This window comes from Canis lupus, chromosome 18 (genome assembly GCF_003254725.2).
Source record: "Canis lupus dingo isolate Sandy chromosome 18, ASM325472v2, whole genome shotgun sequence".
NCBI lineage: Eukaryota > Metazoa > Chordata > Mammalia > Carnivora > Canidae > Canis > Canis lupus.
The window spans coordinates 46,877,760-46,904,723 of NC_064260.1; the positions used below are offsets into that span (position 1 = coordinate 46,877,760).

General features: G+C 55.2%; 1 protein-coding gene across 3 annotated transcripts in view; it reads right to left on the reverse strand.

Annotated features, from left to right (window-relative positions):
* Nucleotides 1–496: 496 nt before the first annotated feature.
* The window catches only part of CARS1 (cysteinyl-tRNA synthetase 1), a 47,643-nt gene continuing 21,175 nt past the window's right edge, over nucleotides 497–26,964 (reverse strand). For all 3 annotated transcript variants that reach the window (XM_025451826.3, XM_025451827.3, XM_035702009.2), the window contains 16 exons: nucleotides 21,679–21,819; nucleotides 21,361–21,449; nucleotides 19,375–19,496; nucleotides 14,969–15,081; nucleotides 14,323–14,451; nucleotides 13,846–13,975; nucleotides 13,647–13,750; nucleotides 13,185–13,282; nucleotides 12,781–12,970; nucleotides 12,379–12,447; nucleotides 10,004–10,085; nucleotides 4,105–4,185; nucleotides 3,502–3,569; nucleotides 1,918–1,977; nucleotides 1,398–1,481; nucleotides 497–815 (listed from right to left, as the gene is read on the reverse strand). In XM_025451826.3, the coding sequence (XP_025307611.3) occupies nucleotides 681–815; nucleotides 1,398–1,481; nucleotides 1,918–1,977; nucleotides 3,502–3,569; nucleotides 4,105–4,185; nucleotides 10,004–10,085; nucleotides 12,379–12,447; nucleotides 12,781–12,970; nucleotides 13,185–13,282; nucleotides 13,647–13,750; nucleotides 13,846–13,975; nucleotides 14,323–14,451; nucleotides 14,969–15,081; nucleotides 19,375–19,496; nucleotides 21,361–21,449; nucleotides 21,679–21,819 (1,695 nt within the window). In that variant the 3' untranslated portion in view covers nucleotides 497–680. The remainder of the gene's footprint in view (nucleotides 816–1,397; nucleotides 1,482–1,917; nucleotides 1,978–3,501; nucleotides 3,570–4,104; nucleotides 4,186–10,003; nucleotides 10,086–12,378; nucleotides 12,448–12,780; nucleotides 12,971–13,184; nucleotides 13,283–13,646; nucleotides 13,751–13,845; nucleotides 13,976–14,322; nucleotides 14,452–14,968; nucleotides 15,082–19,374; nucleotides 19,497–21,360; nucleotides 21,450–21,678; nucleotides 21,820–26,964) is intronic.

The window sequence follows — 26,964 nt, forward strand, 5'->3', positions numbered from 1 at the left end:
CACCCTCGTTAGGCCAGTTAGGCTCTCCAGTGTTGGGGCACACTGCATGCGAGGTCCTGGTGACAAACAGCTGCCCTGCTGAGTGTGCTGGGACTTCCCCCCTTATCTGGGCCGGCAGCTGTGCAGACCTGGAGCAGGGGCCAGGGCCCACCCTGCTGAGCCAGCCCTTTACCACCCCTGGAGTGTGGAGCTGCTGGAGGAGACGCTGAGCTGTGTTTACTCATCAGAACCAGAGGGGCCCAGTGAGCAGCCTTTGTGTGGGGTGTCCGCGGGCTCACTAGTTTGAGCCTGTCTTTTTCCTACTTAAATACCTCCAAATGCACCCACACACCAGAGATTAGCTGATAGCCATCTGCATCGGGGAGAGATTTCTCGGCTGGCTGAAGCAGCTCAACTGAGCCGAGCGCCTAAGTCGGGACCTGCTGAGCCAGCAGCCGGGAGCGGGTTCCGCACAAGCGCTGAACGTGCAGCGCGCCGGCACACAGCACACCCGGCCTCACTGTTGGGAAACATTTATTACTGAAGTCTCAAGCTGATGACGGCGTGGCTTCCGTGAACGCAATCCCCAGTGTGGGAGCCGAGGACCACTGTAAACATGATCGGGCGTCGTCACTAAGGACGTAGACAGGAAGTCAGCAGGCCACCAATGGCTTGGTTTAGACACTCGGTCCCCTGCCCTTTCATTTGAGGCTTCCGTTTTGAGCCATTTGCAAATACTCCTTGTGGCGCTTCTCCTGAGCTTCATAGAGCTTCTTCACCTTCTTGGCTTGCCCTTTGCTCAGCTCTTTGCCATCCACGTCGTGTGTGGGCAGACCCTGAGAACAGGGAGAGCACGGGGTTAGCAGGGTGCACCTGATGCCCCACTCGGAGCCCAGGGGCACATGGATTCAGCCCCTGGAGCCGCCTGGGCACGTCCTCACCACACGTTCCACACTAGTGCACTGATTCAGCAGCACCTCTCCCAGCCACTGGGAAGACAGTGGCTGGTCTGGAGGCACCCTCTCGCCTGGGAGCCAGGGCCAGTGTTCCCTCAGGACCAAAGGGGCTCAGTTTTCATGGGAAGGTGGTGAATACATATCAGAACCAGTAAGGAGAGCCTGAGGGTCTAGAGGCAAAGTGTCTGTGAATGCCGGGACGAGGAGCTCTGGGGACAGTGCCCACGGCTCCCTGACCACACCAAGGCCAGCTCGTGAAGGGGACCTGCTCTCTGATCCAGGCCACGATGGGGCTCGGCTGCCGCGAAGGAGGGAGGCTGCCTTGGGTGCTCGGGGCTGCAGGCACGGACCCTGAACGGCGCCTCCCCCAAACTGCACCCCAGACAGAAAGGCTGCTCACTCAAGGCTGGAAGCCCTATTACTCCCAATTTAAAGGTCTGACAAGAGAAAAGAGGGTCTTACGTTTTCATCAAACTTGGAGTATTTGTCGCTTTCTGACAAGAACATCTCACTGGGTGGGATCTTCATCTTGGCCAGCTTCGCTGCCTGGAATGCAGAGCCCTGCTCGCTGCAGCCCAGCCCACCGGGGAAGGCGTGAGCACGTGTCACCCCAGCCCAGCCCTGGGACTCAGAGGGACACAGAAGTCGGGCAGGGTAAGGCTCAGGCAGAGGGAGTCGAAGGAGGGACAAGTCCACCCCGGGCGTCGAGCTTGCTCTACAGGGGGGAGGGTTGTCCGAAGGAGTCTGTGACACTGCCTGGAGCCTGTGGCTGCCAAGGGGCGGCTCTCCCAGCCAGACCTCTCCCTCACCAGGGCCTCCCGGCCTCCCTATGCTCAGGTGCCATGTGGGGGTGCGTGGGGAGGCCAGGAGGATGCTGTGGTGGGCGCAGGTGGAGCAGGGAGGACCAGAGAGCTGGGGCACAGGGTCAGAGTAGGCACTCCCACCAGGGGAGCCCGGGCCCCACGTACACCGCGTGTGTTACCTCTTGCTCCTGTTTTATCCTGGCGGCCTCCTCCTTCTTCTTCCTCTTCTCCTCTTCAACCTACGGGAGCAGCAGGAGCCCCGTGAGCCAGATCTGCCCAGGGCCTCTGGGGGCAGGAAAAGGAACAAAGCAAGGCCGGCTGGCCCCCCGGTGCCTGGACTCTGACCCAGCCACCCTGTGGACAGCTCTGGATATGTGGCGAGCCCAGCTGTGGGGGGGTCTGTCTGGTGAGCAGAGACAGCATCACCAGGGCCTAGAGGGGGCGGGAGTTAGCAGGTGCCAGGACATGGGGCCTGGGCCAACCGCCAGCCTGGGAGTGGGGGCAGGGCAGGGACCCTCAGCCCGGGTGTTGGGTGGCACCCGTGAGGGGAAGTGCGGACTCAGCTGTGCCACAGACAGGAAAATGCCCTTGTAGGCATCTTGGGTTTCAGGGCTTCCTAGTCAGCAAGGCTGTCGGGTGGGCAGCTGGGCACAGGCAAGTGTGAGGCTGGAGAGAACCTGGGGGTACCGGGCAGGGAACTGTGGGACTGGGTAAGGGCAGTGCAGGGCCAGCAGTGGGAAGTAGAGCAAGGGTCCCCACAAGCAGGGGCCACAGGCTCGGGAGAAGCAACCAGTGGAGCAGAGGAGGCCGGGAACAGGCAGAGGTGAGGGTGGCATGGGCTGGGCGGGACTTTCTCTGTGAGGACACAGTGTCTGTCCCCTGGTGGGAATGGCCATGCAGGGAGGCTGCAGTCCTGGTGCTCGTTCAGGCACTGCTGACTGGATGGGCCCCACTCAGGGGAGACAGGAGCAAGGCAAAGAGGGCCATGGCCAGCGGCCGCTGTGAAAACCAGCAGGCAAGGCCCGTGGCGGGCAGGGCTGCCTCTTGGCACCCTCATCAGAGCCCCGTGTGCCTTTATGCTCTGCATGCACTTGCTCGGGGAGGAGAGTGGTAAGCTGAGGCATTTGCTTCTTCCCCAACCCAGGGGCAGGGGTGGGCAGAGCCAGCCCCATGTCACCTCTAGGGCCGGGTCACCTGCTGCGCTGCCCTAGGTGAGAGCCCAGCCCCAGGGACAGGACGCTAAGCTGGGTGAGCAAATGGGGCAGAAATGGGAGGTGCAGTAGGGGGTCCCCGGCTCCCAGGAATGCCCAGCTGTCACCACCAGCTGTCCAGAACATGCCTTGCACTCGCCTTACAAACCGTGCTCCCACGTCACCCGCACCTCCTGCCGGTGCTCCTCATGCACCCAGGCCCCTGGCACCAGCCCCACACTTCCTGGGTGGACGAAGGGCTGCCTGGCAGGTCCTCCCTCAGGGACAAAGGACACAGCACTTCTGAAGAGCAAGGCGCGACCAAACTCGTCAGCTGCACGGTTTACAGAAAGGGACTTGTTCTCCCTTAAACTTGGGGGGTAGCTTTTTAAAAAGAGGACCCTTCCTTAGAAGGTAGATCCTTCTTCTGCTACTGCACCGCCCAGTGGCCCAAGTCCCATGAGGTCCTCTGGTGACAATTCTAGAGTTGGGACCTCACGAGAGAGCTCTGGCAGGGCAAGCACACAGCGCCAGCAGTCTCCCGTGCCCGCGCGGCTGCTCCAGCACACTCACTCGTCTCTTCTCCTCTCTCTCCCTCAGCAGGGCCTCTCTGTCTCCCAGCTTCACCACAGTTGGCAGCCCTGAAAAGCCAGGTGGTTGGTGAGATGAGGCCCAGCCCCAAGCCTGCCTGCACAGACCTTGGGCCTCTGCTGCTCACGGGGCTTCCATGTTAAATGTACCGTGGGGAGGCCTCACCACTCCCAACACAAGGCCCAGAAGTCATCAAAGGGGACATGCCGCCTGAGTATTTAAAATCTAAAAATTTCCTGTGCAGCTGAAACCCCCACAAAGTCCAGACACCATGGGCCTGGCTGACAGTCCTGCAGGCCATCTGCTGAGTGACAGATCACAGGGAAGGGTGGCCAGTGGCCATAGGAGGGCACACAGGAGGTGTCCTCAACAGCCAGAGCATCAAACCTCCAAGGGCCCCCCGCCTCCCACGGGGTCACGGGGGCGCCACCCTGGGCCTCCTCATCACATAAAAGCCCATCATCCTCTGACCCTGGCCTGGGATTCTTTCAAAACCAGCCTCTGACCCCAGCGTCCTTCCCACATCCCTGCCCACCGTGCCCGAAGCTCCTTACAATGGCCCCAGAAGGGATTAGAAGGACCCACCTTCGTGATCTTCAAGCCGCACCCCAAGCTCGGGCAAGATGTCATCCCGCAGAGCATCACTGAGCTGCAGAACCTCAGGGACTGTGGACAAAGACAGAAGTTCAGTTTGACCAGATGCACAAATGCGCACCTTCCCCAGCGCCCTGCAGGGAGTTGAAGCCCAGGCACTGACGACTCTGCTGCCATGAGTATGGAGCAGCCCCCACAGATGGCCAGGGTTTACACAGCGCCTGAGGACCCTGCTCAGTGGCAGGTGTGGTCTGGAGATGCTCCTGGACTGCTCCTGAGAGTCAGAGCAGGAGAAGCCAGGGCCGCACAAAACCAGGTGGGCAGCTTGTCCAGGGAAACCAGGTTTCACTCCTAGAAAAGAGGCTCAGAAACCATCCCAAGCGCCCTGGTCAACTGGGAAGGTGTCCAGCCCCCACAGCCCTGGCCTGGTGAGCCAGAAGAGCAGCCGCGTTCCACACTCCAGGACCCAGGGGCCCAAGGCCACACATGCTCTTAGGTCACCCAGAAGTCCTGCAGAGGCTCCCTGCGTTCTTCATGTCATCCTTAGGCATGCCTGGCCCAGGGCAACGCTCAGCTAGGTCAAATACATCGGCGGCACAGCACCAGCTGTCAGGAAACCTGCTCGGATGCTCCACGCTCCCTCATCCCCTCGCCTTGTGAACCGTGCTCCTGAGTCCACACACACCTCCCATCCTCCCAACATCCTCAGGGCGAAGCAGCTAGGCCCAGGACCCACGGTTCCAAGTAGCTATTGGCGAGAGCCAGAAATGGGTCTGGAGGCTGGGGTGAGCCCCACAGCTGTCAGCTTCTCTCACTGATGCACAAGGCCCAGCTGAGGGACAAGGAAGGGCCAGAGGCCTGGGGACAGGGGTCCGCACTGCCCTTTGGTAATGCTGCCTCTCACTGCTCTCAGCCAGGCTCGGCCCACCCTAGGCGTGGGCTAGAGCAAGCAAGAAAGATGACACACACCAGCGGACAGAGTGGGTAGGGATGAAGAGACCATCAGTGTGGCCTCTGGGCCTGAACAGGATGGTCCCTGCAGGTTCAGACGTTCTTAAACCTCTGGGTCAGTCTGTGGGTCCCAAAGGCAGAGCGAATGACCATGGACTTGCTCCCTCCCAGGCACCACAGATGGCGGCAGATCCAGCAGCACCTAGTTGAGGCCGGTCAAGGCCAGGGGCTCTCAGGGAGCCTGTACCGAACCTGCAACAGCAATCACAGAGTGTGCCCCAGCCAACCTCATGGCCATCCTGTTCCCAGGAGGCTCAGGGACGACATGGCAGGGGGAGCCCGTCTGTTTGCCTCTGAAAACGAAGAGCACAGGAGGGCCTCACCCAGAAACTCTACAGGGGAATCTGGCCTCAGTGAAGGAAACTCAGTGGTTCATGTCTGTGGAATGGGGACATGTCACCATCCCTGAGGGCAGCGACAAGCGTGATAAGATGCCACGTGTGGGAGCAGGCTGTGCGCGGCTCTGCTCACAGGGTCTGGCGGCATCGGGACGAGGCATTCTGTATGTGGCTGTCTATCAAAGCCAGGTCTCAGACTCACAGCTCCCAGAAGGCTGCCTGCCCCACCGTGTGGCCTGCTAAGTCCCCAGCCCATGCCCTACATGCACTTGGGGAAATTGGCGTAGAAGCTGGGCTGTCACAGGGCACGTGACAGCAATCCATCTCAGAAAGCTTTAATAGCAACAAATCCTGTAACATCAGGTGACAAGAGTGCTGGCACCCTGCCTGCCTTATCGTACGGTGGACACACTGTGGCCAGCATCCTTAGCCCTCCCTCAGGCACCAGCCTGCACTCCAGGCCCAATCCCAAGTGGCTCTGCACACCTTGGCCATGCCCCTGTGAGGAACATCTATGCCAGAAACCAAACACCCCCCTGACTCCTGCCCAAGCCTCTGCTGCACCACATCCGTCTCTGCAGCACTGGCCATGGCCCATGGGAACACTCACTGTCCTCCCCAGCTCCCCCAGCCTTCCCAGCATGGCTGATGGGACGACACCCTTTATGCTTGCTCCCTGCCCTTACCCTGCCCGCAGCCCCATGGGGAGGGCTGCCCCTGGGGAAGGCTACACCTGGGGCAGGAGCTGGAGCAAGCTACCCAGAAGTGGAAAGGAAGCAAGCCAGGGCCCAGCATCACCACCGTCAGCCGACTGTTGGCACCCCGAGAGGTGGAAGGACGCCCAGGCCCACACTGTCCCCTGGGTCTGGGTTCCGCAAAGCTGAGGACAGTGGCCATCACCACCATGCCGAGACCTGCCCTGTCCACATAACTCAGAATTCCCCCCCAGACTGTCTTTCCAAACCGTTTGATTACTTTGGGGGCACACCTACTACTCTACTATCTTCTAAGTCACATATTGACCGGGTCCAGTTGCAGAGGAAGGAACTCCCACAGTCCCATGACAAGACAAATGACCCAATGAGACACGGGCACAGGGCCTGAAGAGACACCTCTCCAGAACAGATGCACACGTGACCATGAAGCCCAGGGTAAGGGGCTCAACATCATGTGTCATGAGGGAAACACACACCAAAGCTCTGCTGAGATGCCACTGCCAACCCCAAGGTTGGCTGGAATGAAAATAATCATTTTTGTTCAGCCAGGAGACAGCAAGTATTGGTGAGCGCGTGGAGAGATCGGAGCTCTCTGGCACAGCTGGCAGGCAGGGGAAACGGGGCCGCTGCTGTAGAACACAGCTCGGTGGTTCTTCAAAGTCACACATACAGCTGCCATACTACCCCCAAGATTCCCCTCCAAGGGACATCCCCAGCCCCTGAAAATGAGGCTCAACCAGACACTTGTGCACCTGTGTTCAGAGCAGCACTATTCCCGACAGCCACAACGTGGAAACAGCCTAACGGGCACCCAAAATGTGTTGTGTGCATGCAAGGGACCGGTATTCTGCCCTGACAAGGAGTGGAGTGCCGGCTGCGCTGCAGGAAAGCATTCTGTAAAGTGACAGAAGCCAGAGACGAGGGGCACATACTGCTCGGCTGCATGGACATGGGGTGTCTGGACCAGGTTGATCTACGGGTGCAGAAGGCAGGCTGCTGGGTGCTGGGCGCAGGGCCAGGGGTCATGGCTGTTCCTGTGACCTGCGGTTGCACAGCACCGTAAACGTACTAAATGCCAACTGCCTCGTTCACTTTAACAACAGATAGTTGTCAGTTATGTCAATCTCACCTCAACGGGCTCTTTTTTTGAAAAAAAGAAAAAACTCCAGTTGGATATTTTTGAGGAATTCCATAAAGCATTCTCAAGCTTACGGAAAAACACAGATCTCGGCAGCTAATACAACCTTAAGAGAGGAACAGAGACGGGGGCTGCCTCTGGGGTGGCGGGGAGAAGGAGACCCAGAGCGTGGACACCACCACGGCCGGGGATGGGGAGGAGACCCCTTCGCTGACTGCAATGCCGATGGGGGCACTGGCAGGCTCTGGGGTGTGTCTACCCAGGGAAGATCCAGGTCTGCAGCTCTGGCTGTGGAGCCTAGGACTGAGGAGAACCCCGGATGGAGCAGGGGTGTCACTCGGGGAGGGAAGAGGCGCTGACAGACGTGGGGCTGTGACCTGCAGAGCAGAGGCCACCCCGAGCAGCAGGGTAATGCAGGGGAACCGCTGCCAAGGGTGAGACCACCACTGGCACAGCCACCACTGCTGGCGCGGCTCTCCCAGGGAAGGAAGCAGCTATGCAGCCACCACGTGCCCAGAAGAGGAAGATGGGCTTCCCTGCGTGTGGTCCCTGGGGGCACCCCTGGCCACAGGTGCCAGGCACCAGGACCTCGTGGACCTATTGACTCCAAGAGGATCTGACTGTAGCAGGTTCTAGGAAAAGAGGGTCTCCATTGTGGCAATCTGCTAACGAGCATAAGCTCAGCTACATTTTGTGTGAACTCGCAGTGGAGACACCCCATCAGCTTTTCCTTCAGAGGCTGCACCTGCCTGGCCAGTGCTTGTCCTCGCCTGGCTCAGAGTCCTCGGAGCTCGAGCACTCAGAGGAGTGGTGCAAAGGGAGGGAGCGAGTCCTCCAGGGCCACTGCTGGCAGGGCCAGACACAGGAGTGAACAGGCTGGGCACTGCACAGGGAGCCCCATCAGCTCCCCAAAGGGAGGCTCAGCAGAGGATGCCCAAGGCCACAGGAATCTGCCCATAGACAAGAGAATCAGCAAAATGCAACCTGCACACACAGTGGAATATCACCCAGTCCTTACAGAGGAAGGACATTCTAACACCTGCCACAACATGGATAGACGTTAGTCATACCGAGTGAAAGAAGCCAATGACAAGAGGACAAACACTGCACGATTCTATGTGTATGAGGTCTATGGGGATCAAATTCATACAGAGAATGGACAGTGGTCACAGGGCCAGGGGAGGGACGGGGTCAGTGTCCCCTGGGGACAGAGAGTGGATGGTGGTCACAGGGGAGGAGGGACAGGGATCAGTGTCTCCTGGAGGTCAGTGTCTCCTGGGGGACAGAGTCTCAGTTGGGACGATGCACAGTCCTGGATGGAGACGAACAGTGGGGAGAGCCGCACAACAGGAATGCGCTTCAGACCGAGCTATGCTCTTGCTCATAACCAAAACAATACATTTCATGTTACAAACATCTTAACAAAAATGAAACAAATGAAGGGGGAATGACGTTCTGGGCACGCCTGAGTCCCTGCCCTTCTAGCTTCTTCCTAATTTCCCCAGCCTCTCCTGGTCAGCCGCCCCAGCCCACACCAGGGCTGAGCTCTGGCCAACACGACTGTGGGCATCCTGGACCACATCTTCCTCATCTGTGAGGTAAGCACTGGGCATCTGGGAAACTGAAGGCAAGGACCCCAGAGCCTCCCCTGAGCCTCTCGTTCTGTCCATCCTGCTCCCCGGGAACAGCACGAAACAGCACTGTCAGATCCAGGCTCCTCCCGGAGGGGCCATGGCCTTGGGGTTCCCTGCCCTCTTGCTCTGTCCTCCCTGCAACCGGCGCAGCTCCCTCTGGAGGTTCCCTGCAGAACCTCTGCCTGCTCCACCCTCAGGACACCCCACCTGGACCCACTCTGCAGGGATGGTAGCCAGACTAGCGCGCCAGGGGTGCTTTCCTGTCACAGAGAGGCCTGGGGAGGGAGCGCAGCACAGCAGGTGACAGGTAGCATTTGCAGCAAGTGACTCCTGCACAACCCTCCCTGGCAAGGCTTGAATCCCTGCCCTTTGCTTTCTGCTTTGAGAAATGCTGTGCCCCAAAGGGGGCGGCGTGCGCGGGAAGAGGGCCGCAGAGCAGGCCTGGCACGTTCTCGGTTCAGCATGCCCATTGGCACACAGACGGCTCAGGGTAAGATGTGCGCCCCTGCCTGATGGCGCCTGGAGCTCTGTCTCACAGTCGGCAGTGACACAGCATGCTCCAAGTCCCCAAGGACACAAGACGGCAACCGACCTCGGAAATATCGGCAATGCCAGCTGGCTAGGCACGGTGAGGTGGCCCCAGGGGAGGCCCCTTGGGTGCCAGGCAGCTGTTTCCCGCCACACTGGTGCAGCAATAGTTGCAGCAGCTCTGTCTCCCCCAGCTCCCCATGCTAGCCTCCGGAAGCAAGGATAGGTGCTGGCAAGCCCTCTGGCCGCCGGACACACCCAAAGTGGACATGAGGCCCCAGCAGGAGGGAGGGCAGGTGGCAAGATCTGCCTTTCCATTCAAGTAGCACAGTCGAAGAAACCCTGCGTCTCACATATGCGTCCTTGGCCCCCACCCAGCTGTCCTCCCTGTGGGGGACGTGGTGTCGAGAGACACAGTGCTGTCACGACTTGAGGGGGCGGCATTGCAGATGTACTGCCCCAGGCCTGGCGCTGCTAACACCTGTTGGCACCCAGGGCAGCCCCCCCAGCGAGGAAGAACCTCACCTTTTTGCTCTCGGGCGATCTTTCGCACACCTTCTCTGAACTCGGAGAGCACCTGCAGGTACGGCATGACCGTGGATTCCAGCTGCAGAAAAAATGGTTTCAAACAAAACAAAACAAAACAAAACAAAACAAAAAACGGTTTCACTCAGAGACCAGCTCCGCCTGCATTTTCAGCCAGTGTTTGGCAAGCGGTGGGGGGGGGGGGGGGAGGGCAGGATGGAGGGGGCGCCACTGCCATGGCCACTGCCTCTGGGCTGGGACACACTCCCCACCTGGCACCTGGCACTCAGTCCACAGCAAGTGTGCGGGTCCCTGTGTGGACAATGCCGGCCAGAGAGAGAAGAGCTTCCTTCCCAGCCCAGCCAGACAAGTTCTGCAGGCCACTCTGCTCAACTATTCTCAGGAGCGGCTTTGTCTCCTCTCAGACACAGGGTTAAAATACCCCATCTATAGTTAAATGGCTCCATGTGGGTGTCTGTAGGGCAGGTTCTCTTCTGGGAGACTACAGTGGTCCCTCCTGGGCCAGGAGCCAGACCGTGTCTGCATCCAACCTGTGGCCACACGCATGCTTGTGCAAGAGGAAGAAGTCTCCAGGAAGTGTCTACCACACACACACGTGCGCGTGCGCACATACATGGACTCGCATCTACACCAATGGTTAATGACCTACAGGAACCTGGAGATGCCCCGGGATGGGAAGCCTGCCAGAGGGAAAACCAGAGACAGTAGAATCCAAACTGGAGAAACAACGATTTCATAACCACCTTTTCCTTGACATCTTTCATATCTTTCCAGTAGGTTTTTAAGCAAGGTCTCCCCCTGCCTCCTAATTAAGTCTTTCGGTGGCTCAGTAACCAAAGCAACAATCTAAATGCAGAAGCCGACTAGGCTGATGAGCCCACGGTGACCTGGCCTCTCGCTGTCCAAGCACGCACCTGGGCTGGGGTGCTGCAGTCGTGTAGGCTGACCGGGGATCGAGATTTTAGTTCCTTATGTCCACCGTGCTCAGAGACTCCTGTGGTGAGCCTCGGCGCAGTGGGGGATGGAGGCCTTAGCCAGCGTGCCTGCAGCATCTGTCTGGAGGAGACCTGCCCCCACGGTCTAGTGGACCACACCAGCATGTGCTATACACCACTCAACAGTAGCCTGATAAATATGTAGGGCCATCTTCCCCATTCCTAAAACAATTCAGATTTAGAAGCTGACACATAAACTTCAAATGGTGTAAAGCGCAGATCCCACCCTTTGGCCTGGCAGGTCCTGCCTGATGGTTGCTTATTCCAATGCTCAGCCTTCAAAGGGCCCACAGAGGTCACATGGAAAGGCCCCCACACAACCACTGCACTAAAAGCATTATTTTAAGTTCAAGAGCAGGCGGCTTTAATGTAGAAAATGTTTTTTTATCTTTTTCTAAGAAACTAAATATCTAGCATCCCTTGTTCAAGAAAATACCACAGCTGCGTAGGTTTCCTTTCTGAGAAACACTGAAGAAGGTTAATGCCTTTAGAACTAGCTTTATGGCTAATAAAGCCCCTGGAGAGGTGGGCACCAAGCTGAGGCAGTGCTTCTTCACAACACAAACTGGTTTCTCTGCAGAAATCAGTTCTTGGGGAGACACCTATACGTTCCCCCTGCAGAAGAGGGTTCCTCACACCAGCCACTGTCTGGAAAAGAATTCTAAAAAGAGTTTGCCTTTTTACCTTGTATGTGCTTCCTATTTTCCTTTAAATGAGTTATACCTAAATATCTACTACATATTCTCTTCAAATCCTTAAAGATCACTCCTACAGAGGGAGGATAGAAGTGTGTCTGAGACGAGCCTGAACAAGCATATGCCATGAAGGATGGCCATCGTGCAGCAGAAACTACCAGTACCAGGGCGACACCGGCCACTGCCCAGGAACTTTCTCCCCACCAGACTCATGAATCGGCATGCTATCTGAATCCACATGTACAAGGACATGAGCACATGGGCATCTATGCCATGTGGCTGCAGCTTAATCAAAGATGGTCCCATCGAGCCTGCCATCCTGGAATTGAGCTCTCAGACAGCAGCACAAGGACCCCCAGTGAATGGTCAGGGAGCGAGGCTGCCATGGCCTCTGCTGACCTTGCACACGTGTGGTGAACAGCTATGTTCAATTCCCCCAGCCAGGTCCAGACATGATCCGGGGCCCATTCTGGAAAGTCCAGTGCAGATGGAACCTAATGTGGGCCCCAAAATGTCCACAGCGTTGGCCCAGGACATGAACAAGGAAGGGGAGGGAGCAGGTGTGGAAGGCAGGATGGTGCTCCTCCAAATGGGCACCACTTCTGAGGGGTGGGGGCGACCGCCAAAGAGGGAGCATCTCTGCACCCAGGTGTACTCTACTCACATCTGGGCTGGTTCCAGGTCCTCGCACTGGAAATCCCAGGGAGCTTTCCTCTTCAATGGCCCCAAAGATCTAGAAGAGAAACGGACATGCAGGATGAGTGTGTCAAGGGGTCCTAACAAGTGGCCTACGATGACCGGATGCCAGGCTCAAGTGTGCCCCCATCTGCCCTCTCTGGGGCTGAGTGAGGCCACCAAACCATGGGCCCAGGCCTCATGAGCACGGAGGTATGCACAGTGAGTAGTGTTGTACCAGGCGGGAAGGCAAAAGTGCCCACAGTGAGGACATGCATATGCGTTCTGATACACTGGAGCACAGTGGGAGCTGAGGATGGGAGCAGGTCTCAGCCCCTGTAACCCATTCTTGCTCTGTGCACATGGGGCCGGTGGGTCGCGGACCGCCTACCTTTAGCATGCGGGTGAGGTACAGAGCGATGCTTTCCAACAGAGCCCGGTTGGGCCTCCTCCTGGCAGCCTTCCGGGTCGCCATGTATAGGTTGCACTGGCTGACCAAAGCCCTCATTTCCTCCAAGACAGTGCGTGTGTCCACGTTGTCACAGAGGGCTTCATGAACCGCTGCCTTCTTGTCGTAAAAGCTGAGTGAGAGGAACAGGAAGGTCAGCGGGTGACATGGTGCACACGTGTTCGAGTGGTCCAGCAGCCGGAACATGGCCCACTGGGTGCTACATGTGCTGGGTATGGTTTTGCACACACGGGCGTGATGGTGCTATGCCCCCCACTCCACTGCTGGGCGGGCCATGGGTAGCCCAGAACGCAGGCACACTTGTGAACCCCAGAGCAGTCTCCTACCTCTTGTTCAGTTCCGATTCTTCATTTTCCCACTTTTCAAACCGACCACTAATATCAACGGGAGCTCGGAGGAGGTCTTTCACATTTAAGAAAAACTCCTGAAGTCAGAAAATTCAGTTTAGCGGCATTGAGAAAACTTCATTTGAGCAGCATCAGAGAAAGAGCTATCGCGGTGAGGCGCGCCTCCTCTGTGTATCATCCGAGAAAGCAGCGCGCACTGACGCCAATGCCAGCGGCCCAAGGGTGGAGGGTGTTCCTTTGAGGCGGGAATGCATTCCATTCTGGGTTTAGCCTGAGGTCCTGCTTCCGCTGACAGGTGCGCTGCTAATGCTAGCCAGTCAGCAGGCCTTTCCGGGGAGAGGTGCAGGGCCAGGGCACACCCCGAGAGTGGAGCTGCTTCTCTGTGTCAGCAGACACAGAGCAGGCCTGACCCCGCCGCAGAGAGGAGGAGAGGGCACTCACGTTCATGAACTTCTCGTACTGCAGTGCAGACTCCATAGTGTTGCTCGAGTAATCCAGGGTGTCCTTCCAGGAGTGCATGAGGAAGGCCAGCCGCAGCTGCCGCGCTGGGAGGGGAGACGGCAGGGTGGTACCCTCAGCCTCCCAGCCTCTGCAGAAACGGATGCCCAGGTCTCAGGGCGGGGGGTGGGGGCAACTTTACCTGAGTGCTTCTTCAAGGCGTCTTTGATGGTGATGAAGTTTTTGAGTGACTTGGACATCTTGCAGCCAGCGATGGTCAGGTGGCCCGTGTGGAGGAAGTAGCGGACCCAGCAATCATTCTCGAAGTAGGCCTGCTCAGGAAGGGGCGCAGAGGGCACGGTCGGGGCACCATGGGGCACCGTGTTCCCGCGGTGATGCAGAAGCGGGGGCTGCCTCTCCGAGCTGGGACACCTGGGGCTCAGAGGGCCGGCCCTGGTCCGGGAGCCAAGAGGCTCTGGTCTGGGAGCCAAAGCTCAGGCTGTTCATGTGGGAAATTGGACCAAACAGTTGGGGTTTGAATCCCACCAGCAGGACCCTGGTGTTTGCATGAGGCTCTGCTCAGCACCTCACCAGCAGCACCCCTGGCTGTTTCCACCACTGCTGGGGTAAACTCAAGCCCACCCACCCAGTAGAACCAGTGACCCCAGCCCCTGCCTACCTCCGACTGAGCCAGCTCGTTGTCATGGTGGGGAAACCGGAGGTCAAAGCCTCCGCCATGAATGTCCATTGAGGCTCCCAGGAGAGTGCCCGCCATGGCAGAGCATTCGATGTGCCATCCCGGACGCCCCTAGAGATTCAAAGGACCCAGTGACTGACTGGCCTCCCCTCTGGGTCCCAGCCTTCAATTTTCCCATGCTCATAACCCTTAAAACCTCTGAGCCTCATTAGAACAGATGTTATGTTCCACACACGAAAAACTCAGGGAAGCCCCTGCTGCCTAGTTCCCAGCAAAAGCTTTGTAGGCCAAGGTGGGGCTGAGGCTCACGTTACTCCCAGAATTGCCCAGCATTTGACCAGAAGCACATACCAGCAGCCCCATCCCGCGGCTCTGGGCCACCAGGACTGCTGTCACGGGGAACACCAGGAGGGCGGACTCACCTCCAGGAGCGGGTAACACTCAGTCAAAGGCCACCAGGATACAGGGGCCTCGGAGGTAGTCCAATCCGCCCCCACCCCAGCGGCACGTGGGCAGAGTCCCGGAAAGGAAGTCACAAGCCCAGAGGCCCGCGAGGCTCTGTGGCATCTGGGTCCCTAGGACAGGGTGGATGGTGCCGCGGCAGCCCTGTGCCTTCCCAGGAGCACACCTTTCCCCACGGGCACGGCCAGGACGGCTCGCCCGGCTTGGAGGCTTTCCACAGGGCGAAGTCGTTAGGAGACCGCTTCTCACTCAGGCGGTCTGCAGAGATGCTCAGGTCACCTGTGGACACGAGGGAAGCAGGTCACCCAGTGCTGCGTGGTGGGCACGGCAGTGTCACTACTAGGCCGCTCCGGTGGCTACTGGCCAGTGCCTCTCATTTCCGCTTACTTCTTCGGTCAGCACGCCGCTCACTATGACCACGTCCGTGCTGCCCAGTATGTAAGCTCAGGAGTCACAGGGTGATTCCCCAGGGGCCTCAACCACACCCACCAGTTCTCCAGACGCCCCTCTCCCCACCCGCACCCTCAGCCTCATCCCCGGTCTAGGACAAGCCAGGGTGCTCGGCTCTGCGGGGTGAGGCCGTGGTATGGAGCCCGCTCTCACGGTGGGGTCTAGTACTGACGGCCTGCACGGCTCCCCGCCTTGGTTCCCCGAGCTCTGAGCACCAGCTGAACCTGCCGTGCATGGCCCCTTGGGCCCGGAGGTGGCAAACCAGGACAGCCCTGCTCCTTCTGGGCCAGTTCGGTTCCCGGAAATGGTCAGTTAGGGCCAAATCCCAGGGGACGGGCCAGCCTGCATCCGGCAGGAGCAATGGGAAAGGAATGTATGATCATGGTAGGAGACGTCTCCGGACCTGCAGGACGCATTAGCGGCCGTGAGGGTCCCCTTCAGACAGTGACCAGGTGAGTGAGGACAGCGCCAGGGCCTGCAAAGGCGCCCCGGTGCGAGGCAGCAATGCGGCCTTCCCTGGGTGCTGTGGCCCCCTGGCGGGCAGCTCCGGAACAGGAGTGACAGCCCCCCCTAGTGTCCCAGGTCGCAAACTGCAGCCCGACCTCCATTACCAGCACCTTTCGAGAACCTTGAAGTCGCCCCAACAGCCTGACAACAGCTGCAGGGAGAGCGCCACGCTGATGGTGTTTTCACAACAGACCTGAGGCTACAACACGGGCGCACTGAGTAGGAAACTCGGAAAATATGAGACAGAATCAGGAAGCAAATGCCAGGATCACAAAGGAAGGGAACTAGGGGCACCTGGGTGGCTCAGCGGTTGAGCGTCTGCCTTTGGCTCAGGTTGTGATCCCGGGATCCTGGGATCAACTCCTGCATCAGGCTCCCCACTAGGAGCCTGCTTCTCCCTCTGTCCTATGTCTCTGCCTCTCTATGTCTCTCATGAATATATAAATCTTAAAAAAAACAAAAACAAAAACACACAAAAAAACGAAAAGACAGAGGAAGGAATCTACCCAAGCAGCAGGGCAAACCCCACCTTTGCTCCTGAGCAGGTCACAGTCACACCAGTGGCTCAGAGAGTCTGACCCAGTGCCAGCACATTCTTTCAGTGACCCTGTGTTTGGCAGATGATGTGTATTTAGGCTATAAATTTCCATTATTACAAACATAGGTTACTTGTGAATGTATATGACTTTTTAAAATTTATGAAAAATTCTGTGACAGAGCTAATAGGATCCCCTTACACACACGCCACCTCCCGTGCTTCAAAAATGTCACTTTGGTAATACTTGCTATTTGCTCTAGATTTTGTAAGGAGTTGTCACACCATCCCTTCTACTCCCCTGCTGTCCCCTCTTGTCTCCCTCCCCCGAGGCAACCCCTGCGACCCCAAGGCGGCTCCAGGACCCCTCGCCACTACTGTCCTCCACCCCAGAGGCTGTCACATCGCCCTGGAAGCAGGACTGTTCCCAAAGGAGGGCACGTCCCTCTGTATTTGCTGCTGGATTCTCCTGCTCTCGTCCCTGGAATACAAAGGGAGTCTAAAGTTCGTGTAGAAAAACAAGGTCCAAGAACAAGCCATATTTAGGAACTCCGGAGGCACCCGGCTGGCTTCATCAGAAAAGGGAGACTCTCGACCTCAGGGTTGTGAGTTAAAGCAAGCCCCACGTTGGGTGTAGAGATTACTTAAACTTAAAAAAAAAAAAAGGAACAAGAGGAACAAGAGGAACCCAGCTGGGGCCAGATGGCAAGGTCTGCTGTACAGCTGCGTGTGCCCTCCCATCCCCAGGGCTCTCCATCCCCCAGACCGTGGAGGCGGCCTCCTGCACCCTGCCAGCCTGTGCACTCCCTGGCCTTTAAGACTCTGCTGTCTCTAGTCACATTGGTTTTGTCTGGATATATCTGTGAATCTTCTGTGTTCATTCATCAGTTTTGCTACATGTTTTCTCATTTCATTCACCTTTGTGAGGAACCAACGGCTTACTTTTTATGATTTCCGCTCCACTCTCTCAATTGTTTTCTCTTGCTCTCTCCACTGCTCCTCCCTGACCTTTCTGGCAACTCACCCCACCCACCTTCCATCTTTGTTCTTTAACAACTGCATTCAGAACCACAGGCTGCCCTACCCAGCAGGTTGTGCCGTGGGAGACATTCCTGCAGCTGAGTGGCGTCCCCCGGGGTTTCTTCTGCTATGGTCACTCAGGACTGTGACTGTAAACGTGTCTGTACACTGTCCGTGACCCTTTAGTCCCAGGGACCCACCCCATGGCGTCATGCACAGATGACACAGTCTGTGAGACAGGCAACTCCGAGGGAGCCACAGAGAACTCTGCGGCCATGTGGGTCTGGCATGAGCACAGGCGAGGGGCCCTGCCCTGATTTGTGCTGGAAGGCAACCTGCTACACAAAGCCCCACTCCTCATGCACCCGAGGCGTTGCATGCCTGGCTGAGCCATCAGCTTGTGATCCGAGCCTGGCGCCTCCCTCACGGACATCGCTGTGTCTGCCTCCAAGGATGCCGGGCTGCAGGGGCCACGCTGCTGTCCACACAAGCCCCCGACTGCCCTCCAAGGAGATGCCTCCTCTATGCTGACAAAATGCCTTTAGCTTGGGCAGCCCAGGTGGCTCAGCGGTTTAGCACCACCTTCGCCCAGGGCATGATCCTGAAGACCCGGGATCGAGTCCCATGTCAGGCTCCCCGCAGGAAGCCTGCTTCTCCCTCTGCCTATGTCTCTGCCTCTCTCTCTCTCTCTGTCTCTCATGAATAAATAAATTTAAAAATTAAAGAAAAAATGCCTTTAGACTTCAATGCCCTGGGGTCTGGTGATGATGCTACTGAACTAACTTAGTCTATCTACCCTTAGTCCACACCACTCATCGTTTCGTGTTAGGTTCTGATGTCTCTTTGTGACAGAGTCCTAAAGGTGAAATTACTTGATCCAAAAGTATGGCCAAACTACCTTCCAGAAAACTGGAGGGAAAACAGCGCGGGCCCCAGCAATCCCTGTACCACGGGAATGATGCTTGTGTGGTCTACCCGAGTCCCTGGAAGTGTTAAGGGTGGAAAAAACACCATGAAAGACACTCCTACTTTAGCCTGGTCCAGAGAAAGCCACATGTCCACATTTAATACAGATGACCCTGAACAACGCTGGGCAGGGGGCTGGGGGTGCTGATCCCAGCATGCACTTGAAAATCTGCAAATAATTCCCCAAAACCAAAACCACGAAGAGCCCACTGCTGGATAGAGCCCCAGCAACAGCATGAATGGTACATGAACACGTGTCACACACAGTGACAAATGTAAGCCAGAGAAGAGGTTATAGAAAAAAAACAGAAGGGGATGTGTGCAGTACTGCCCTGCCCTTATCCAGAACAATCTGCAGGTGTGTGCCCCCGTGCAGCTCATACCTGTGAGCGTCAGCTGTACCCAGATCAAGATGAGCACAGGGGCTGCTGTGATGCACACGTCTCGGTGGGACGAGAGAACCGCTGTACTGAGGTGCTGCCCAGGCACCGATGGTGTGACACCCCTGCTCACACCCAGAGCTGGGACACTCACGCAGGACCTGACCCTAGGGTTCCTGCCTGGCTTGTCCCGGGGCACCTTTCAAAATAACCATGCAAAGGTGAGCCCCAGCTGCCTCATAACAAACAGGTGCCTGCTGCCCGGCTCTCTGGCTCTGCTCTGCCCCCGCCTCATGGTGCCTGCTCTGAACCTGGGACCCACTTCCTCTGCACAGGAGTATTGAAACTGCCTTCAATCTAAACAGCTCTGGGATTTTCAGTTCCCAAAGCAGGAGCTCAGACGCCAAGGGGACTGCCTGCCAACCCTGTGTGGGTGACTTCTACGCCCTCGTTCAGTGGGTCACAACCTGCATATTCCAAACACACCAGTGCTGGGCGCCCAACACACTGGCCAAGTGTACCACCTTGACCCTCAGGTGCTCTCGCCACCACGAACGCCAGCCCTATAGCCCCGGCCCTGACATCTGTCATGCTTTTCAAGATGGTCTTAGATATACCAGCTTTTTTGCTTCCCTGGAAAACTCCTAAAATCCTGAGGGAACCAGGCTGCGTTGCCTCGGCTGGAACACCCACCACCTGCACCCGGCTGTTTACCTTCCCCTTCCTGCAGGGCTTTCTGGTCTCCAACAGCCTCGGGCACCAGCTTCCCGTAGGAGTGTCTCTCGCTGGAAGCAAACTTCACCGTATCGAAGTAGACGGACCCATTTGAAGCATAGCTGGACAATAAGAAGTAGGGTGTGGGCAAGCATGACAGATCTGAAGACGGCCCAGAGCACCTCACAGGAGGACGACACAAAGAGCCAAAGGGTGACACAGGCTGTGGGCCGCTTCCCCTCGGCTCTGCCCTCCGCGCCTGGGGCCGGCTCGGGCCTCCCGCGGCTCTGTGATGCACCCAACCCTCACCCGTGGCCACCGCGCAGGCCGAGCACCTGACAAGGACACTTCATGCCCTGGAGGCCAACCCTTCCTTTCCTGCCTGGGCAGCCCGTCCCTCTGCAGACCCTGTGCCCGGCAGCTCCTGCCCTGCCCCTCGCCTCGTGACAGCGCAGTCCTGGGTGCCACATCCTCATTCTAGCTACATTCTACCCACCTGCGTGGGCCAGCCACGGCTCTCTGCCTCCCAGAAGCAGATTACTCCAGCCCAGAATGATCTGCCTTCTCCCACCACGGCCTTGCCCCCATCACTCAGTTTGGCACACACCTTGGTGTTGCCCTGCAGCGATCATGTTAAGTGACAGGGAGACAGGAGGCACCATCACTCCCGGGCGGCCTGTGCTGCTCCGGGCCTGTGCTAGGGGTTCTGCATGTCTCAGGTTGTTCAGTGGATGCCTCGTCTGCCCTGCGAGGCAGGAAGCGAGCTCCTAGAGCAGGAGCGCCACAAACAGGTACCATGTGCTGTAGACACAACACTCCCATTTGAGCCTCCATTCATTTTTGATTTCTGACCATATGGACTTCGGACACTTGCACAGTGTTTCCCGCAGTCAGGTGGTACTAGGATCATAGACCAGGGTCAGGGCAGAGTATGTGGAATCACAGCCAGGTGAGGGCCCCCAAGGGAACACACATGCCCTGGGAGGTGACTCAGAGATAAATGCCCTCACTGCCCGCATGGCAGGGCTGATGCCTCCAGACACCTGGCAGATTCATGCTCACCAATCTAGGCCCCATGCTCATGCTCTTAGCTCTGGGGACCCTGGTGGACTGCAGGCCACAAGCTCCTACAGCACCCCCATCCTGGCCTCGGCCCAAGTAAAGGGCCTGCACAGCCCACCTGGCAGAGCTGGGTCCAGGTGCCAGCCTTCATGAGCAAGTCTGCTGGGGACTCCTGCTGTAGGCAGGGCATAGCCAGCAACACCCTCTTGCTTTTCCTCCTTGCCTTGAACAAAAAGATGGTGTCCCTACAGCTAAATACCTGTTTGATGGCAGCCAATACCAAGGAAAGCCCAAAGAGCTCTCTTATGAAGCAAGCCTAAAGCTGAGGACCCAGTGGGACAGAGCACAGAGGCCTGCCATGAGGTCAGCGTGTGAAGGGGTGCTGCTACAGTGAGGCTGCAGGCTCAATCATGTCCTCCCCAAATTCATATGGTGTAGTCCTAGCCGCCAGCACCTCGAAACACAAATGTATTTGGATAGAGCCTTCCCAGAAGTTAGGTGAGGTCACCAGGGTGAGCCCTAACCCAGTGTGACTCCTAAGCAGGTGTCTACATAAGAGGGTAACATCAGGACACTAAAGGAGCCCAAACAGCCCATGTGCAGAGCGACAAGTGTGTGAACAGTTTGAGACAGCCGCTGCCTGTAAGTCAAGGAAGGGCTGGGACAGACCCTTCCCTCAAGGCCCTCAGAGGAATCTGCCCCACTGGCATGATGGCCTCAGTCATCTGCCATCTGAGGCTGTGAGGAAATACATTTCTGCTGTTTAAGCCACCTGGTCTGTGGGCTTGGTGACAGCAGCGCCAGTGGCACCCTATCCCCCAGAGGGTCTCCGGCTCCGCATCCCCACTCAGAGACGGAGAGGCTGCCTTCTTGGGAAAGCCTTCCCTAGATGGAGCCCTGCCCCGCAGAGGGCGCACATCTTACCCGTAGCCATTGTCCACAATCTTCTGGACGAAGTTCACAATCTCTGGCACATATTCACTAACGCGGGTTAAGACGTCTGGAGGGAGAACCTGTGGATGATGAGAGAAAGTCCCAGTTCTTCCTTCCGAAACAGCAGCCTCAGGTGAGCGCCCAGGGAAGCAGCAGGACCAGATGCTGGCGAAGAAGCCCCTCGTGCCCTCAGTTCTCATTTTAAACCTCATTTAGCGTGCGTGCAATTAGGATGATGGCCTGGACCACATGAGGCCTTTCAGGAACCAGGGCCCAGAGAGCAAGCGTCAGTCCACTGGCCACACTTACGTTCAGGGCTTCCATGTCTTTGTGGAATTCCTCTTCCCAGAACTTGGGCAGTTTGGAGAAAATAGAATTGTCAGTGACCTCACTGCCGAGTGTGGAGTCCAGCCAGTCAGAGAGCAAGTCCTTTGCTTCTTCCAACAGCACCTGAAGAAAGAGAACACGCACAGGTGTATACAAGTTTATAACAGGACTGTGTCTTGTGCACTTGGTCTGTGTTAATCACGGCCTCTAATTCAAAGATGTGCCATGCAAAGCCCTGCTCCATGAGGAGCTGCCACTTCCAAGAGACCATGGTGTTCACATAAAGGGCTTAGCACGGACTCAAACACACTCTGTAAACGGGAGCTTCAGAGGCACGTTCGGGAGATCTGACTGCTGCCAGCATGGTGCAGGCCAGGAGCGCATGGTGCAGCAGTCCACCGGTGTGTCCGGTGTCAGGTGATGTGCAGAGCCCCTGTCCTAGACAGAGGAGTCAAGACCACAACGTCCTGCCAGATGCCATCAACTGAAGACGCCAGCCCCATTTCACATACCACATGGTGCAGAGTTAATCCAAGACATGTCCTGTCACCACAGCACCACGTCACATAGGAGACATGTCCATCTCTGATATCATGGCCTGAGCCTTGAAGGCTAGCGGGGACCCTGAGGTTCGGCTGTGGAGGAACCCAGGGTTTTCAGCATGTGACGGGACAGGGACGTGGGGACAGGAGGGTGGTCTGCAGTTCACTAGTGGGGGCGATAGGACAAAGAAGGAAGGGTGGAGGGGGAAGTGGATGTGGACACACAGGTTGAGTGCATTTGTATGCATGATGCCTACAGAAGAAGGGCAGCTAGATGCTTCCACCAAGAGCCCCAGGTAGGATACCCCTGTGAACGCTGCTGGGCTGGCGAGGGGTGAGCGGGACTTCTCAGCACTCTCAGTCCAGAGGCGTGGCACACCAGAGACCCAGCCCCAAGCACAGCACTTGGGACGAGGCCACCCCCGAGCCTGGCCCCCTCCCCGCTGGCCTGCTCACAGCAGGCCCTTTTGCTCCGTATCCCACATCTGGTGCTGAGAAAAATGACAAGCCATAGCACAACGCAAAGAAACAACTTGAAGACACAGAGCAGCAGCAGAAGCAGGTGCAGCAGGGATCCTGCAACTCCCAGCCCAGGAGCTTAAAACCACCAGGATGGACACGCTCGGGACTCTAATGCATAAGCCTGACTGCAAGCAAGAACAGAGGGGCAAGGTGAGCAGAGAAAAGGATGTCCTGAGAAAATGAGGAGACTCTGGAGATGGATGACCCCGAGACAGAAATGAAGAACATCTCTGATGGACTCACCCATGGAGTGGACGCGGCTGACAAGAGGATCCCATCCCAGTGCCAGAGGCTCCCAATGGCAAAGCAGACCATCCACGTTCTTAGGGACCCAACGATACCCAACAGAATGGCCAAGGACCACAAGACAAGCACAGAAGGTGTGACGTGTGCCCATGGGGAGGCCACAAGGAAAGGATGGGAGGAATGAGCGGAGAAACACCTGAACTGCAGACACAGGAAGCTCAGAGAACATCGGGCAGGACAAATGTCCAAAACACGACACCCAGGCATTCCACAGACAAGCTGCAGAAAATTGAAGGTGGGAACCTAGCAGCTCAATAGTTGAGCATCTGCCTTCAACTCAGGTCGTGATCCTGGGTCCTGGGATCAAGTCCCACATCAGGCTCCCCATAGGGAGCCTGCTTCTCCTGTCTATGTCTCTGTCTCTCTCTGTGTCTCTCATGAATAAATAGAGTCTTTGAAAAAAAATCAAAGGTCATAAAATCCTGAAAGAAATCAGAAGACAAACACCTTGCCTAAAGGAATAAGATAAGCACTGTATTTGACTTGTCCCTGCAAAGCATACAAGCAAGAAGAGACACGGGGGATATTTAAGTGTGGAGAGGAAACACTCACCACCCCAGAACTCGGAACTCTGTGAGCTTATCCTTCAAAAACAGAGGTAAATAAAGGCTCTCAGGCAAACAAAAATCAAGGGAATTTGTTGCCAGTAGACCTGCTTTGCAAGAAATGTGAAAAGAAGTTCTTTAAAGAGAACAAAAATAATAGAGGTCAGAAACTTGGGTCTGCACAGTGAAAGAGAGAAGATGTGAAGGTAAAATGAAAATTTTTATTTTTCCTTTTTAAAAAAAGTTTTTAAAAAAATGAAATAAAAATAAAAAAATTTTATCTGACAGAGAGGGAAAGAATGTGAGTGTGGAGGGGCAGAGGGAGAGAAAGAATCTCCAGCAGACTCAGCTCAACCAACTGAGCCACGCAGGTGCCCCAAACCTTTGGTTTTTCTTAACTGATCTAACAGATAAGAGTTTGTTCAAAATAGTAATAGCAAGAACATGTCAATCTGCATGCTTATGTACATCCTTTATGCACACAGAGCATTCCCACTCCCATGTTTATAGACATGTAAAATGAGCGACAGCAACAACATGAAGACAGGAGGCAGAACTAGGATCATTCTATTATTGTAAAGTACCCCCGGGACTGTGTCGTATAGTGTCTTTGAAAGTGGATGGAAATTAGTTGTGAGTGTATGTTGCAAACTCTAGGGCAACCTAAAAAAAGGTTAAAAAGAAAAAAGTACAAAATGATATGCCATAAGAGGAGAGAAAATGAAATCACGTAAAATGCTCAATTAAAACTACAAAAAAAAACAAAACAAACAAACAAACAAAAAAACAGAAAAAGAGTTCCAAAAATAGGAACAAGGAGCAAGGGCATCAGATGGAAAACAGTACACACAGTGGCCAGGGACCCGACAATCTTCATGTTACTGGCAATGTCAATGGTCTAAATGCACCAGTGAGTGGGGGGGCTCAGTCAGTGAAGTGCCTGCCCTCTGCTCAGGTCATGATCCTGGGGTCCTGGGATGGAACCCTGCACTGGGTTCTCTGCTCAGCAGGGAACCTGCTTCTCTCTCTCTTTTTACCTTTCCCCCTACTCCTGCATGCTCAACCTCTCTCTCACTTGCTCACTTTCTCACAAATAAATAAATAAAAATCTAAAAATATAAATAAAATAAACGCACCACTTGAATGAGTCAGGTGGATCAAAATACAAGCCTCAACTGTACATTGTCGATGAGGAATCCACTTCAGATATAAAGATACATATACATTAAAGTAAATGGGTGGAGAAAAAAGTACTATGGTAGCACGATTCAAAATCAATCAGGAGTAGCTAGTTGCAGACAGAGCAGACAAGCAAGGAGAGTCATCAGGCATAAAGGAGAGCCTGACAGGACACGAGGGTCAGTTCTTCAAGACAGTGGTGCTGGAGGCATATGGGCCCAACAGCATGGCATCAAATGACATGAGGCAACAGCACACAGAACTACAAGGAGAAACAGGTGAGTCCACGAAGGTAGCCAGGGCCACCAGCAGCCCTCCTCGGCCGTGGACAGAGCAGCAGGCAGGAGATCGATATGCATCCAGTGGCACTCAACAGCACCAGCATCAGCTGGATTTAATGCACAACCACCGACCACTTCATCCAACAGGGGCAGAACATTCTACTCAAGACCATGTGGAACATGCACAGCACACATCACGAGCTGGGCTGTAAAACACGCCTGAACAAATTTAAAAGGCCAGAAATCATACATTGCATCTACTCTCAGAGCACTGTGGAACAGAACTGGAAATCGAGAAAGAGAGCAGGAAAATCCCCATCATGCACGGAGATCAACCAACACGCTTCCAAAGGACACACAGGTAGAATCTTGAGAAAAAATTTAAAATTTTTGACCTAAATGAAAATGAAAACACACCTTATCAAAATTTGTGAGATACAGCAAAAGCAATGCTTAGAGGAAGTCTGTAACACTGGGTGTACCAATTAGAAAAGAAAAAAGGTCTAAAATCAATCATCTAAGCTTCCACCTTAGGAAACTAGAAAAAGAAAGGGCCAGGTCCAAAAATGGAAGAAAAGAAATAATAAAAATTAAAGCAGAAAACCGGAAATCCATTAAGAAAAATCAACAAAACCAAAAACTGGTTCTTTGAGAAAATGAATAAAATCGATGAGCCTCTAGCCAGGCTACTACCTAAGAAAAAGGAGAGAGAACCCAAAACCAAAGAAAGATATCACTACAGAACTCACAGAAATTAAAAGCATAATAAAGGGGTTGCTTGGATGGCTCAGCGTGAGCATCTATCTGCCTTCGGCTCAGGGTGTGATCCCGGGATCAGGGATTGAGTCCTGCATCGGGTTCCCGGTAGGGAGCTTGCTTCTCCCTCTGTTTCTTCCTCTGCCTGTGTCTCTGCCTCTCTTTCTCTGTGTCTCTCATGAATAAATAAATCTTAAAATAAAGAAAAAAAGCATAATAGAGACATACTACACACAACTCTGTGCACCCAAATTAGACAACCTGCATTGATGGACCAATTCTTTGAAAGACACAAGCTACCAAAACCCACACAAGATGATATAAACAATCTGAAAAGTCTATTAGCTATTAAAGAGATTTATTTTTTTATTATATTTTTAAAAGATTTTACTTATTCATGAGAGACACAGAGAGAGGCAGAGACAGAGGGACAGGGAGAAGCAGGCTCCCCGTGAGGCGCTCTATGTGGGACTTGATCCCAGGATCATGACCTGAGCCAAAGGCTGATGCTCAACCACTGAGCCACCCAGGTGGGCCTATTAAAGAGATTTAATTAATAATTCATAACTTTCCAAAACAGAAATTGCTAGGCCCAGAGGGATTCACTGGTGAATTTTACCAAACACTTAAGAACAAATTATATCAATTTTCTTTCTTTCTTTTTTTTTTTTAATCTACGATAGTCACACAGAGAGAGAGAGAGAGAGAGAGGCAGAGACACAGGCAGAGGGAGAAGCAGGCTCCATGCACCGGGAGCCCGACGTGGGATTCGATCCCGGGTCTCCAGGATCGCTGCCCTGGGCCAAAGGCAGGTGCCAAACCGCTGCGCCAGCCAGGGATCCCTTATATCAATTTTCTACAGTTTTTCAGAAGACAAAAGCAGAGGGACTACCTAACTCGTTCTAGGAGGACAGCATTACCCTGATACCAAAACCAAAGACATTACAAGAACAGAAAACTAAGGCCAATATCTCTCATGAACATGATGGAAAAATCCTTAACAAAATATTAGCAAGCTAAATCCACAAAAGTCTAAAAAAAATTATATAGCATGGCCAAGCTGGATTTATCACAGGTATGCAAGGGTGGCTCAACAATATAAAAATCAATTAATGTAATTGTTACATCAACAGACTA